Source organism: Mus musculus, chromosome 16 (assembly GCF_000001635.26).
Source record: "Mus musculus strain C57BL/6J chromosome 16, GRCm38.p6 C57BL/6J".
Lineage (NCBI taxonomy): Eukaryota > Metazoa > Chordata > Mammalia > Rodentia > Muridae > Mus > Mus musculus.
The window spans coordinates 96,775,341-96,791,800 of NC_000082.6; the positions used below are offsets into that span (position 1 = coordinate 96,775,341).

Here is a 16,460-nt window from a genome sequence, read left to right on the forward strand (position 1 = left end):
TTCCTTCCTTCCTTCCTTCCTTCCTTTCTATTTCCTTTCCCTTCCTTCCTTCCTTCCTTTCTATTTCCTTTCCCTTCCTTCCTTCCTTCCTTTCTATTTCCTTTCCCTTCCTTCCTTCCTTCCCTTCCTTCTTTTCTTTCCTTCCTTTTTTCCTTCCTTCTTTCTTTCCCTTCCTTCCTTCTTTCCCTTCCTTCCTTCTTTTTTTCCTTCCTTTTTCCTTCAGTTTTTCCTTCCTTTTTTCCTTCCTTTTTTCCTTCCTCCCTTCCTTCCTTCCTTCCTTCCTTCCTTCCTTCCTTCCTTCCTTCCTTCCTTCCTTCCTTCCTTCCTCTCTTCCTCCTTCCTTCCTTCCTTCTTCTCCTCCTTCCCTTCCCTCCCTCCCTCCCTCCCTCCCTCCCTCCTTCCCTCCCTCCCTCCCTTCCTTCCTTCCTTCCTTCCTTTCTGTTTTTTTCAAGACAGGGTTTGACTGCATAGCTTTCATTGCCCAATAATTCACTCTACAGACCAGGCTGATCTCGAACTCAGAGACTGGCCTGCCTCTGCCTCCCAAATGTTCAGATTACAGGTATGGATAACCACCACCCAGAACAATGCATTTCTTTCTTTCTTTTCTTTGTTTCTTTTGTTAACTCTTTATTGGCTCTTTGTGAGTTTCCCATCATGCACCCCAATCTCATTCATCTTCCTGGTCCCTGGTACCTGCCCTTAACAATGCATTTCCTAACAGTTCATGAGTCAAAGATGAAACTATTAGAAGTGCTAGAGAGAATTTAAAGTTGGATATAGTAAAAATTATATTAAGGTGGCTTAAAGCAACACCTCTATGGTCATGCGTAGCATTAAATGCTGTATTAATACTATAGAGGAAAAATAACAGAAATCAAGCATTTTGCTTAAGAAGATACTACAAGAAAAGCAAGCACACACACACACACAAATGAGAAGGAAAGAAATCATAAGGAAGAAAGCTGTCATCAACGAGAAGAAACAGAAAAACACCAGAGAACATCAACAGAGCTAAAGGCTGGTCTTTGGGAAGGACAGTAGAATTGGTCAAGAAGACAAGAGAATAAGCAGAAACCATAAGTGATTATAATAAAAGAAGCTGTGATTACATTTTTAAAAGGCCTGAAAGTAATGATAACTTAGTGCCACAAAGTTTAGCAACTTCAATTAGATAGACAAATTTCCTTAAACAATTGTCACATTTCACTAATTAATGAAAGAGATCTGCTAATCTACCTACACTGATTTTAAACACAAGAACTCTGAATGGTGCTTCATAGTAATTCAGTTAAAAAATGAATGGAGTATCCCCCTTTTCTGTGAGAGATTCTAATCCTAATCTGGAGAGATGACAACCTTCAAATTTTCTAGACACACAAAATGGATTTGTGGTTTGGTGACAGAGAAACTATGCAGTGGCTAATGCCTGGAAAATAGCTATAGGTACAGTGATGCTAACTTCTAGCCCCTTGTCTCTCCTCCCTCCTATGTCTCTTTTCCTAGATGAAAACTGACTTGTTGCAAGCCTGCCATCTCATGTCAAGACTCTGGTAGGAAGGCACAGAGGGCTAACTCTAACCTATCATCTGTGACAAACTATATCCTGCCAACAAAGACATGAGGGACCATGAAAGCCCTTGGTATAATTGTGACCCCAGATGACACTCAATGGTGCTGTTAGAGACCTAATCCAGAGAAGTCAGCTCTGCCTATATTCCTGACCCACACCTGTGGGGAGATGAGGAACCTTGTAGGAATTACAACTACTCACTTTGAGGGAGATTGTGAAAAGACTTCCTCACAGGTTAAAGTGATGGCTAATACTCCTGAAATGTAGCTCAGCACATAGTAGGCATACAGTGTTGTTGTGTTGATATTTTAATTGCTATTTGTTGATATTTAGTTATCTGGTGATTATCTGACCTTGTTTTAGGGCCAGTGCTATGAACAAATTGACTTCACCCAGCAGTACAGAAGATGTGGAACAATCTTTATGGCTAACATGCTGGGTGACATTCTGACTCAAAAGGAGAGTGAGTATACATCATTAAATTGCTGATGAAATAATGATCTGCTTTTACTTCTGTGAGTGCTGACTTCAGTTTTACTTTAACCCACGTTCACTATTAAAGCTCTCGATCTTGGTTAGAATGACACTATCTTGTTTGAACAGTCATCTCTTTAATTTCTGCTCATAGGTGATTTTGAGCAGGCTTTTGTAAATTATTCAGCTATTTTACTTACTGTTTGCAAACAATCCCTTCATGCCTTTTGCTCATTTTCTGCTATACTTCTGTCTTCTTAGCATTCCAAAGTACTTCAGGTTTAAGAAAAAGTTACCTTCTTATTTAACAAAATTTATTTTTGATTCCTGTTAGTTTTAATAAGGGTTTGGTGTTGAATATTGTTTCTCTTTCATGCTGGAAATGAAACTTTTCTCCTATTAAAGTAGATTGCATTGTAAAGTATTGGTTTTATAAATTATAAGATAACATATAGAGAATGTATTCCTTTCTAAAAGGAAAAAGGATTTTACTGAAACTTAAAAACAAGAGAATAAGCAGCTCATGCCTTTATCCCAGGGCTTGGGAAGCAGATGCAGGTGGTTCTGTGTGAGCTTCCCAAGGGTGCTTACACACACACTCACACACATACACACACACACAGAGACACATACACACACACATACCTACACACATACTCACACACATACACACACATACACAATCATACACACATACATATACACACATACAGTTACATATATTCACACATACACACATGTACACACAGACACATATAGACACACACACATATACATACACACTACACAGACATACATGTACACATACACACATTCACACACATACACAGACACATATGTACACGTATACATACAAATACATTCACGTAACACAGACACACATGTATACACATTCACATACACACATTCACACACATACACACATACACAGACACATATGTACACATATATACACAAACACATACACATACACACATACACACATACACAGACACATGTACACATATACATACAAACACATTCAGACACACACAGAGAGACACACAGACACACATATACAAACATTCACATACACACAAACATACACACACAGGCACATATCTACACATATACACACAAACACATTCACATACACACATACACATGTACACATATACATACAACACATTCACACACACACACAGACACATATATACACACATACACATACAAACATACACACATACACAGACACACATGTACAAACACATTCACGTACACACACATAGATACACACATATACCAAACACATACATACACATACAGATAAACATACACACCAGACTAAAAATTAAGACATCTCAAAGAGGTATGGAATTTATGAACTATGTAAAACTTGGTTTTAAAAATTTTGAAATTATAGTGAAATTCTTGTTGGCTTGGAGAAAGGCAGAAGATTGTTCATACCCACAATGCATACTTTTTACTGTCCTCAAAGAATTTTCACTAGAAAAACACTTTAAGTAGTGGAGACATTTATAAAGAAGAATTAAAAAGTAAAATTTACAGCACTGCCATGCTCTCTCAATTGAATGGTGGCAAAGAATGATCTTTTAATTCCTATCTGGATGGATGTGAGCCTGTGCATTATTTAAAAGTCTAATGAAAATGGATTTGAATAACATTAAATCTTTTCTTCATTGGGAAAAAAAAATGAGCCCAAGTTGAAGGGACACAGCATGCACAGCTTTGATCAGGCCTGCTACAAGGAGCAAGAGCTTGCTGTTAGCCAGTCTATTCACCAAGAGGACACAAAAGCCGACACTCTTCAGATGTGACAGACGTGGGCTTCACTGAATTCTCAGTCCTCTCCCTCAGAGTAATCATTACTCCACAGGGCAATGTTTAAGCCAGTGCGTGCAGTCTGCAAATCAGCAGCTATCTTAGCATAGGGTAAGCACGTTGGGCAGCAGCTGTTAGTAAGAGAGAGCGGCCAACTTTCTGTGGCTAGCTGGGGTTGGGTGGGGATGGTTCTAAACTTCATCACAAGAAATGAAATGTTAAGACATTTTATAAGTCACAGACTGGATTACCAGTGGTGTTAACACACAGAAGACCTCCCCTATTTGCCGGGAAGCTATGCCTCACTGCATGCCCGGGTGCCAAGGTTGTGGGAATCACACATAGGAGAATGACACAGGAGGCAGGTGGCAAACAAGGTACCTGCTTCATAGAGTTCTGAAGTTTTGCTGATCATAGAGAACGCATTTGGCTGAGAGTTGGAAAGATCTAGATCCCAGTGGCCTCTGACCAAGCCAATGGGGCTTGTAGACAAATGGTTGTTACTCCTTACATCTTTATACAGAAAATATTTACATCTAAGATTTTGATAAAGACGAGCTTACAAAAATGTGAATGTAAATACCTACAGTTCATATCTAGAATAGATTGTTCAAAGAGCATGTTCATAACTAGCTATCAAGGTGGAGTGATGGATGAGGTGGATTGAAGCACAGCACAGTGGGAGAGGGAGTCTCTCTGTTCCCTTGACTGTTCTCAATGGAAAGCTGCAAGCAGCTATGCTTTCTCCTCCCTAAGGACCAGAGTTTGTCCCTTTCATCCTAGTGGAGAGGGGTGTTTTCTTGAAGAATGAGTGGTTCTTACTTCAAAGAGAAGTTTCCTTTCCTTTAGAAGAGCTGCTAGGCTCCAAGTGTCCCTCTCGGATGGACTGTAAAACATGGAAGTATAAGATGAAATCAATCTTTCCTCCCCAGGTTGATTTGGGTCATGAAGTTTAACCAGGACCTTGGTTTATTTCTGTCTTGTGAGTGAGGGGCATTGAAAATGACTTGGGAGGAGCAAGGAAGGAGAAGCCACCATTTACTCCACAGGGTGTGCACTGGGAAATGGCAGACTCTGGACACAGAATCATTAGTACCCTTGAGAGCTGCCTGTAAACCATGGCTGCAGACATGGATATGAGCAGCTTCTCAAGACACCTACCCTTGTCAACAACTATAAGACAGCTTTCTTTTTCTCTGTCTCTCCCCAGGTGCCATGCTCCCAATTCCCATGGTAAATTCCCCCCTAGCACTGCACTACCTACTAAGTGCAATAGCACCCAGGCAGTTTTATTTTCCAATGTGAAGTTATGCTGATTGGATACTGCAATCACTCCCTGCCCCTTAATTCTATTTATTTTCTGTGAAGAAACCTAACCACTGGAAATCATGATACTTCCCTGGAGTCTTCTCTGTGTTTCCTCTGGCTTTGTAGGTTGGGTATAAGTTTGGCACATAGTTGTAATTTTGACCCTAATAGGAAGTAATTGTTCCTTTAACCCTGTCAACACTGTTCTCTGTACTCAACTACCACAAAATTTACCTGTGAGGTAATCATATTCAGCACTTGCCAATGTGGCCTGTGACACTGCAGGCAGTGGAAGAGGCTAGATATATAGTAGATGCCACCTATGCTTTACAGTGGAACTCCGAGGAGCCATGCATATGGGTCCAATGGCTCAGATCTGCACCACAGCTGTACTGGATAACTTCATGTCAACTTGACACCAGGTAAAATAACCTGAGAGGAAGAAACCCCATTTAAGAAGATTCCTCCATATGACTGGGCAGAAGCCAAGCCTATAGGTCATTTTCATAGTTAGTGATTGATGGGAGATGACCCAGTCCATTGTGGATGGTGCTACCCTTGGGCTGGTGATCTGGGGTTTCATAAGAAAGCAGGCTGAGCAAGCCAGTAAGCGGCACCATTCTATGACCTTTGTATCAGCTCCTGCCTCCAGGCTCCTGCCCTGTTTGAGTTCCTGTTCTGACTTCCTTCAATGGTGAACATCAATGTAGAAGTGTAAGCCAAAAAAACCCTTCCCTCCTCAAGTTGCTATGGTCATGGTGTTTCATTACAGTTATAGGCAATAAAACAGTAACTATGGCAACATACCTATAAAAGACTCTCCAAATATTTGTATTTGGTATGGCTGCTTCTACCCACAAGAAGACTGCTAGAGACTTCCTGGAGAAAGAACAATGAAGAGGAAAATCTGGAGGAATAGGGAAGAGAAAGGAGGTGGTCTGGAGACTGGGACTGACTGAGCTGGGAGCCTCACTAGGCTAGGCAACTGCTGAAGATTCCTGGCTTCTGTGGCACCAAGTCTCCACCCACGACAGGAAGAAGACCTTCATATATGCCAAGTTCCTCTCTCTCTTTTCTACTATCAATGGGAGGAGGTAACTACATCAAGCACTCCCTTATTTGTTATGCTTACAGCTCTTTGTAAGAACTCATTGTTTAGTGAGGCCCATGGTTCCTCCACTTGGCAAGCAAACACTGGTGGCCTTTGCTATATGTTAGGATTCACACTGGGTTTTCAAGTTAGTTTTCTTCTGGAGTTTTAGAGAGATATAACTTTCTCCTGTTTAAATTCTTAAGACATCTTGTTCATGGGTTGACATGAAGAGGGAAATGGGTTTCTGATGATGGGATGCAAAGTGTGGTCAGGCCTCAGGTGGGCCATACTTCATGAGTGTAGAAATGTGTATGTAACCCTCAATAATTTTTATAGGCTGGATAGACAACACAGAAAATCATAACTTCCAGCACCAAATAGGGACAGACTCTATATCCTTCCAGGGAGAGCTAGGGTTGGACAGACTAAGACCTCAAGTGAATGGCTGTAAGAGCTGGAAGGACAAGGGGAGGGGTGAGAAAAAAGTTCATCTCTAGAGAAACAGACAGGAAAGAGAGGGTCCCTGACAAAAAGTGCTCAAGGGACAAAGGGTCACAGTTTCAGAAGGCCAGAGCCCACCCTTCTTAGGAAGGTACAAACTGGGGAAGGATGGCATAAAAGTAGAAGCAGAAAGTTGGCTGATTTGCTTCATCAATACCCAGGAAGTAGAAAGAGAGCAGAAAGGGGGAATCAGGCTATAAGCCCCCAAAACTTATCTCCAGTGACAGACTCCTTCCAGCAAGGCTCCCTTTCCTCATTCTTACATCTTCCCCAAAGAGCACCACCACCTGAGGACCAAGTGTCCAGGTACATGGGCCTGTGAGGGACAGTTCACATCTAGTCCTTGGCACCACCACAGTTTGAACATTGTGTGTGTGCTGAGGAGAAGAGACATGGGAGTCTAAAAGAAGGCTGTGGTGATCTCCTTTATCAAGAGCAGGGAGATGGGAGCACTACAGAAAGTCAGGGTCAAGGAGCCATTGGTGGCAAGACCTTTTACTCAGAAAAACAGCAAGAGATAAAACTGTAGACAGTAGCTGTTGCACACACACCCTCAAAAACAATGGGGGCAGGGGTCCAATTGCCAGTGCCTAAATAGAAATGCCATCTATAGCACCATATAAAGTCTGTCTGCTCTAAGGATTCACTGGTCTTTGAGCCAACCTGGAAACATACCAGTCTCCAAGTTTTCTAGAATCAATGTTCACAAATGTTATTTCTTTGATTAAATCATTTGTGTAGAAGGAAAACAAAAATAAAGTAAAAGAGGTCAGATGAGACAATGGAGGTATATTTGAAAATGAGTGAGGTGGGGCAGAGGCATCATTAGGGTGTCAGGTCTGACAGTGGCACTGCCTGGGCAAGAATGGATGGCTCAGTTTTACAGAGAAAGGACTTATACAGAGTCTTGTGTTCACTTGCTGTAACCCAGGTTACATACTGATTTAAGCCAGAGAGAAGAGCTAGCTTACTCATGAGTGATGCTATGCATCTGGATAACCACAGAGTAAAGATAAACTCTGGACACGAGCATAATGACAGGTGGTATGTGCTGAGTAACTGCCGTCAGACACTAGAACAAATGCTTTCTATGATTTTTCTCAATAGATCACCACTTTCCACCCCAACTCCTCGTGACAGATTTTTCTTTTGACACCTAGGCTCTCCTACAACAAACTAGGTACCCTTGGACTTGTGGTTAATTCCATGCTGCACTTGGCTCTAAGCATCAGCATTGCATTGATCTCTTTATTCTGTTTTGCATCAGAGGAAACAGGCCTGCCCACACAGACTGCATGGATTATAGGCAGGGACACAGCAGACAGTGCTGAGCTAGATATTTTTGACTGATGTTGTTTGTCTATTCTCTTAGACCCTTGCATCATTCCCTTTTCTAAAATAAAATTCAAAGCTAATGACACTTTACATATAAGCAGAAGGGTTTTGGATTGGAGAGAAGAGGCATAGGTCAGTGTTCCTTTCCACTTCCTGGGAGTTGCACGGAAGCAGATGGAAGAAAGAATGGTGGAAACTGAAAGGTCAGTTTGGAGAGAAAAGGCTATCATGAGATGATAAAATGGCAACAGTGTGATTGTCCTTGTGTATTGTCAATGATAAAATGGCAACATAGTGACTGTTCATGTGTACTGTCAATGATAAAATGGCAACAGTGTGATTGTCCATGTGTATTGTCAATGATAAAATGGCAACATTGTGACTGTTCATGTGTACTGTCAATGATAAAACGGCAACAGTGTGACAGTTCATGTATATTGAGCAGAGCTGCAGGCAGTGAGACAGGAACAACAAGGTGGGGTCAAATGGTATGAGGCAAATCTACCTCAAGGGGTAGTGTGCACAGGCCAGGTTTGAGCTTTAGAGTCATGAGGGACCACGTGCTTGTGTCAAGCAATTTCTTTCTAGTCACATGGACTTTCTTCTAGTATTTCTAAGGATTCCAATGTCTAAGGAAGGTGCTATAGTAAAAAAGAAAGAAATAAATTTTTAAAAACCGTTCAATTGAGAATGTCTCATAAGAAAAAAATGTGACTTAGATATGTACGAGTAGTCATTAGTCTATAAAAAGTGAATTGTTGGCCATTAAAGCTGTAGGAAGAAAGCAGAGAGCAAAATGATAAGGTGAAAGACAAGTTGAAGAGTTCACAAAGAACAGAGGTTTTGTTAGAGAGAAAGAATGGAAATTGGAAAATATCCAACAAATTAAAATGAGAACACATGAACAATATATCAGAGAGAGAAATGACAGCTACCGGTGACAGAGGATAAGGTCACCAGTGGAACTGGAGAGTGTGAAGAAGAGGGCTGAAGAGCATGAATAGAACAGATATATATAACAAAAAAATTCACTAAGAAATCTAGGAATAAAAAAATGACATCAAATAGGCACACTGCACCTACAAGAATGTGAGCCCATATGAGCAGCACCAGGGAACACACTATAAACATATTGACTTCACTGACTCTGCAGTGCCTGCCAGAAATAGCCTAAGTCTCTCCTAAAGGCAAACAAGGCAGCCACAGCCTCTTCCATGAAAGGGTATGAGCCCCCAACTTCCTAACAGGCAAATGGTGCTTTGTGGGTAAAAATGCAGAAGAAAGAGCTTGGGGCCGTGGAGAACTGAAGCTGGGCCTGTGCTGGCGGGTAAGATGAAGAAGAGGGGACACTGATGAGGGGAATGTGCTTGTCAGAAAGAAAGAAAAGGGAGAGAAGAGGTGGAGGAGCAGAGACAGAGACATACAGATGGAGATGGAGATAAAAAGTCAGACAGAGAGAGAGAGACAGAGAGACAGACAAGAGATAGACAGAGAGAAAGACAGACAGACAGATGGAGGGAGAGTCAGACAGACAGACAGACAGAAAGGGAGAGAAAGAGACAGATGGAGACAGACAAAGACACTCAGAGAATGAGTCAGACATTGTATTTGTATATGTATACATACACATATACACATACACACATATGTATATGTATATATACACACACACATTCATACATATGTACATAGAGGGAGAGAGAGACAGAGAGGAAGGAGAGGCAGAGAGGCAGAGATAGACAGACAGAGGAGGAAGGAAGAGACAGATAGAGAAGGAGACAGACAGAGAGAGAGAGAGAGAGACAGGAAGAGAAGAAAAGGAGTCAACATATACATACATACAAACATATAATATGCATATGCATATACATATACATGCACACATAGACACAGAGATATATATAGAGAGAGACAGAGAAGGAGGGAGGAGAGGAGAGAAAGAGTGATAAAGGAAGAGAACAGGGAAAGGAAGGAGAGATGCCTGGGAGAAAGGGAGATGGGAGGTGCATGGGAAGAGACAAGGGAAGCAAGACAGGAAGGGAGGGCACTTAGCACCTCAGCCATCACTCCTTTTTCTGGAAACTCATGGATTGTACTGCAAAGAGAAACTCCATTCTTCCCAGCCTGAGATCTGCTCCTTGGATGGTCTGTCTTAGAAAATGGCATCTCTCTTCCTTTCAGTGCTCATGGCAAAGACCTATACACAGTTCCAGCTCCCTCCTCTCCCTCACTGGCACCTGCAGTCTGCCAGCTAAAGGAAACCAGCTTCCAACCCCTTGTCCTTCTACCCGACTCCAAGCCTCATTGTGACAAATGGTTCTGAGCAGGTCTAGTGTGTTTCCTGCCTTCTTCCCATCTGCTTTGGACACACCAGCACCAGTGTGGCCCTGTTATGGTGTCAGGCAGTTCACCAGTTCACACTTCTTCTGCAGCACTGTGCTACCTGCCTCTAACTTCGCAGGACACAGAGTGCATTAAGGCCACCAACACAGGGGCCCATACATGCAGGCAAAGTCGTTTGTCAATCACAGTGATTGAGAGAGCAGTCTATCTACATAATATCCTGTCATTGACTTTGCATCGGATACCATGTTCTTCTTGAGGTTTCTGGAACATCCCAAGCATTACACCTGCAATGGCTAATTTTGATTGTCAACTAAAACCCCAGGCCTCTGGGCATGCTTGTAAGAGATTTTCTTGGTCAGATTATTTTAAGTGGGAAACCCCACCCTAAACTGGGTCACATCTCCTGGTGGCAGCTTATATAAAATGGAGATGGAAGAAGGGAGCCTTTACTTTTTCACTACTTGCTCTCACTCTCACTGTTAAGTTCAAATACCCTGTCGCTGAGGCATCCCTTTGCTGGCATTAGAACCCAGTACTTAAGGATTCCAACGTAGACTAAAGACCAGATATGACAACCAGTCCTCCCATAGACTGAATTCTCAACCTTTAGGTAGTAAGGCAACCAGTATTGGACTAAGCAGATTATACCCTGTAAGCCACTCTAATAAACACCACAACTATGTGTAATATCATATATTGTTTTATTATATATATGTATATTATATATATTATATTCATATAATTCAAAACAATGGAAAGCAAAATAAGACAGTACTCCTAGCAGAACTTTAATGGTCAGTTCTTCATCTTTGCATATATGAACAGCTCACCTCATCTCTTACATGCCTTGGGTAAATTCCCAGCTCCTGATCCTCCTTGGTAACGTTAATTTAAATGCAGACTCCTTCCTATTTACCCATTCTCAGGCATCCTCAGACCTTTGTCTTTGGACATCCTGGATGATAGAGAATCTGTGGGTGGCTGATGAGAGCATCAAACACCCAGAATCTGCTATCTGGCATTAGCAGCCTTCCTTCAGCTCTCGGGAAGCTCAAAGGGGATCAAGCTCGTCTCTGAGACAGTGACCTAAAGCTATTTCCTTCTATTATAAAAGGGGAGCGTGCAAAGACTTGTTTAGCTGTGGGCTATAGGAAGCACAGCTCACCAAGTCACTGAGCCCAGGTTTTGAAGACTTGTAGGTGAGATATGTCTTTTGTGCAAAAGGCAATACCAGGCGGTGGAATGCAATGTCCTATGCTTTGTATCTTCAGAACTAAGTTATTTTTCAGCCAAGGCTGCTTAATTTCTCCTGTAACTATCCTAAGATGCTGGAGTCCACTTATGGATTATCAGTCCAGGGATCATTTGCTGCAGCCTTCTGGGTCAGGGCTGGGGTTGATTTATCTGCACTTGTTCTGTCATTTTTTAAAAATTGATATATGTTTATTTTATGTGCATGAGTGTCTATGAGCCTGTGCATCATCTTTGTGCTTGGTGCCCCCAGGCTCAGAAGAGGCTTCGGATTGCCTGGAAGTGGAGCTGCATGTGGTTGTGAGACACCTTGTGTGTGCTGGGAACTGACCTGAGTCTTCTAGAAGAGAACTTAGCTCTTAACCTATGAACTATCCTTCCAGCCCTGTTCTCTGCTATATATCAGGGCACTGGATTTTTGCCACCCATCCTCCTACTCGCTATCATGACTATTTGAAACATATTTCATTATCAACATAATTTGTAATGTATTATCTTTATTGCTTCACTAAAATAATAATGCAAAATTTTTTTTCTATGAGATTGAAAACCAGTAAGAATCAGGTATAAAATGCAGCATCATTTTGGGCTCTGGGAAGCAGGGACTTCACACTAAGGAACTCTGTGCAAACGTATAAAAAGCTGGCAAACCGTCAATGTGTCTAAAAGCTATAAAAATTGTTTACTCTTTGAGTCTGCAATTCTACTTACAGAAAATAATCCCAGGGGAAAAATAAACACATCTACAACGATCGATGTAATGGAACACAGCATGACATTTTCTAAGAATAAAGAGCCGAAGAAAAGCAAAATACAGTGGAGTGCCAGAGACGCCCGGAACCTGGTAAGATACCATGCTACCTAATTACAACAAAGCTTGCTGATTCCTTTGTGGGGGGAGGGGGTGAGCTGGTCAGGGGGCCAAGGGGATGCTAGCATGGCTGAGTAATGATGCAGTTCTGGAAAGATCTTTAAGGGAGCAGACCCAGGTCAGAGAACCTTCCTCCATGAGAATGTGGCAGTTGCTCCTAGCCTGGGAGTCCTCTCTTGAGCATTAGAGAGGGTTAGGGAAAATGGCAGACCTCTCCTAAGGGTTTGGGGTTGGGACCTCTGGTAAGTTAAGTTTGTGAGCAGAGAGAGCTTGTCATTTGTGATGACATAGATATGACCAGAGGATATCACGTCGAATGAACACAGACAGACCAGGAGAGTTTCATAGGACTTCATCTAGTTGTGTAGTATAACACAGCTGACTCAGTAGAATAGAAACGTAGAGTAGCGGGCATCAGAGGCTCGGAGGGAGGCTAGGGCAAGGCTGGACAATGGATTGCAGATGTGACTGAAAGGTTTCACTGCAGGGCGACTCCATAGCAACAAACTACCGTGTATTTCAGAGCAACTAGGAGAAAGGACTTTTGAATGTTCTCATTACAAGGAAAGAATGGGCAGTGTGCCAGTTTCTCTAATATGACTTTGACAATACACAAAGAGCACATACTGTATGCTACATGTGTGACATCACCCATCAGTCAAAAGCAAAATGGGAATCTAGTGCTGGGATCTCTATATGAGGTGAAGAGTAACCTTTATCATTGTAAACATTTTTCTTCTCTCTCTCCCTCTCTCTCTCTCTCTCTCTCTCTCTCTCTCTCTCTCTCTCTCTCTCTCTTCATTCTTTAAGACAGAGTTTATCCATGTAGCTCTGACTGTCCTGAAACTCTGTAGATCAGGCTAGCCTTGAACTCAGAGACCTGCCCTCCTCTGCCTCTTAAATGCTGGGATTAAAGGTGTGCACCACTACATCCAACCTGTAAACTTCATCTGAACGCTGGCAGTCATTAACCATCCCTGCTGATGTGTTACTATAAACTCTACACAGACATGTCAAAAGACATGGAAAACATCATTATTTGATGCCATAAAAAGAGATCATAACATACTATTGACTGGAAAATCATGATTACAAGTCAGAGGTGATCAGATGTTAAAAACCATACCTGCACATCTGCCACTGGGAACTAGCCAGACACCCCAGACTAAAAGTAACAGCAAGCTTTTCCTGTATTTATTTATTTATTTATTTATTTATTTATTTATTTATTTATTTGTCATCTTGCTATTTGTGAGGTGTTTCACATTTTAAAGACTTGTTTTCATGGTTTCTTTTTTCCCCATCAATAATCTAAATTTCCATATGAAATTTATAGATGAAGAAGCTACTATGATTTAATGTGAGTATCAGTGACAGGAAAAGATAAAATGTGGGTACCATCTTTAGCAAATATGGGGCTATACAGAGTGCATTCACAAACAGATAATGTGCATAGATAGACAAAGGAACATCAAGCCTTGGAGAATCCCCAAAGGGGGAGCAGAAATGTCAGGTAACAAGGAATGAAATATTTTAAGCAGTATTAGTAATCTGAATATGCAAGTTTTAATTTTTCACTCTCAAGAGCATGATAACACAAGGAAGAAGATCTCATCTACTGAAGAGAGAAGGAGACATACCCTTTGGGGGCAAAGTCCCCTTGGGTAAGACAAAGAGTCTTGCATGGAGTCATGCTGGCTCAGTGTTAGGAAGTTACCTGTACAAAATAATTACTCATATGCTCAATGAGCTGCATGAATAGTGCTCTGTTGCAGGGATGTTCACAAGGGCAAAAGCCTGGAGACAGCATTAGGGTAAAGCAGAAAATGTGTCGAGTAGCAACATTAAAAATAATTTTGATGGTAAATGTCACAGAAAATGTTCACATTGTCAAATATCCTGAGGATAGGAGCTAAACTAAATTTGTTCTGTTTTTTCATTTTAATGCAATAAACACAACATGGGGCTCTAGATATGGCTTTAAGTGAGGCTCAGGGAAAGAGATTCGAAGTAGCAGTTTTTATCCTTCAACAAGGTGGTTCCAACAGGTGGAAGAAGATCTACAACAGGGAAGGTTTATTGTTGTTGTTGTTGTTTTTTTTTAATTAGTTCTCTTGTTCTCCCAGTCACTATCTAAAGCCCCTTTGCTATCCCAGCCAATCTACACCAGGAAGATGGTGGTACATTCACCATTTGCTTTGACTTCTATTGTGGTTGAGTTCATAGGAAGAAAATGCTTTTATTGTAAAGAGGAAAACTTAGAACACAAATTGTGGTTAAGTGAGCAGGGAAACAAACATACATGGTAATTAACCATGATTGACACATCTTTACCACTGAGGGAAGAGTGTGATTGGTCAACGGACTGGTTCATCTCCCTCAGGAGATGGCATTACCATTGGCTTCCAAGTCATACATTGTAATTTAACAAATGCTCACTATGTAATCTACAAATGGGATGAGCTGTCACTCTCTTGAGGAGGAGGCATGGCGTGTTAGTTGTGGAAGCAGGGACCCGAGCCACCATCTCAGGACTGCTGTTGAAAGCAGCACCCTTGGGTGATCATATGTAGCATTATACATTACCCAGACAAATCTAAAAGAATCAATTATCTTAACTCTAGCTGCTGAAAAGCACAAAGTGCCAGGCACTAAGGAATAATTTCCATCAGTGAATAATTCTGACACTGGTGCCCCCTCCTTATATTTGTGTTGGCAGGAGCCCAACACAACCATGGTCACAATATAGACAGGAAGGTAGTATTTCTCCAGGGGCTGAAATCAGTCTTTCCATGGACATGTTAGGGGCACTTTCATGATTTGAATTATAAGTCCTGTGTTATCTATTGGGATGTATACAAGATGGCTTAGGGTGAGGGAGGATAACATATTCACCTTCAAATAGCTCCAAAAGGACAAAATTGTTGACAACACACTGTATGTTTAGCACACAACAGACAGTTCAATCAACTTCATACCTTTTGAGAATTTCCACACAATTGTAGGCACAGGATAACCCTCTGCAGAGCAATTGAGAATCACTGCTTTGCCATAGATCCCGTCCTGGTCCCGGGGCTGTACCACGAACTTAGGGGGAACTGAAAAGAGAGATGTTGTCATTCAGAGAGGGCCACGGATTAAAGTTGTGATCTTATAAAAACAATTATCTCTGTAAACCTTCAAGTAAGAAGAATGCTTCACACAAATACAAAGACAATAGCCATGTTGGCAGCTCAGGATCAATGGAAGAAACAGTTTAGGTGCTGGTGGGTCTTCTACAAATTGGTTTTAGTGGAAATGTTTTTAGTAGGGAAATTGCTCTTTCATAGATATGTGGGCATGTGATACTCAATTTTGTCAGGGATTTACTCCATACAGAATAGAATCACAGACAATATGTAAAAGAAGTAAAGTATATGGTGTTCCTAAAATTGTACTTATAAAGGATGAGTGTTTTCTTGGTTAAGGACTGTTCAAAGTCTTGGTGAATTTCTTCTAGCAGAAGATGGAAGTGCTGACAAGTACTTTCCACAGAGGTAGCAAAGAGCATGGTATGGTGATGAACTTTGCCCCGGATCTCACCAGGACACATTAGTCACTCTTCCAGATATGTCATCACCAGGCAGGAGCAAAGTACAACTACAGAGACTGGTTAATGGGGGTTGCCAGAATCACTCTAGTGTCCTCACAAAACCCACGAAATTCAGAACCTGGTTGTGTAGTGAATTCTGTGAGGTGCTTTCCTCTCATATATTATCCCTGGATAGATCCATTCCAACCTATAGCATATTCAACTGTCTGCTTACATTGCTTTGTGCTAAACTGGTAGTAGCATTTGAGTGTTAATGAACAGGTCACCAGTCTTCTACAAATTGTGGTATCTGAAA

The 16,460-nt window shown here is 41.5% G+C and overlaps 1 protein-coding gene across 5 annotated transcripts in view; it reads right to left on the bottom strand.

Moving 5' to 3' along the window:
- The window catches only part of Dscam (DS cell adhesion molecule), a 583,662-nt gene that overhangs the window by 187,889 nt on the left and 379,313 nt on the right, over positions 1 to 16,460 (bottom strand). For all 5 annotated transcript variants that reach the window (XR_003951753.1, XR_003951754.1, XM_006522886.3 and 2 more), the window contains one exon: positions 15,552 to 15,671. Coding sequence is in view for 3 of the 5 variants with exons in the window: in XM_006522886.3 (XP_006522949.1) it covers positions 15,552 to 15,671 (120 nt within the window). In the remaining 2 variants the exon portion in view is untranslated. The remainder of the gene's footprint in view (positions 1 to 15,551; positions 15,672 to 16,460) is intronic.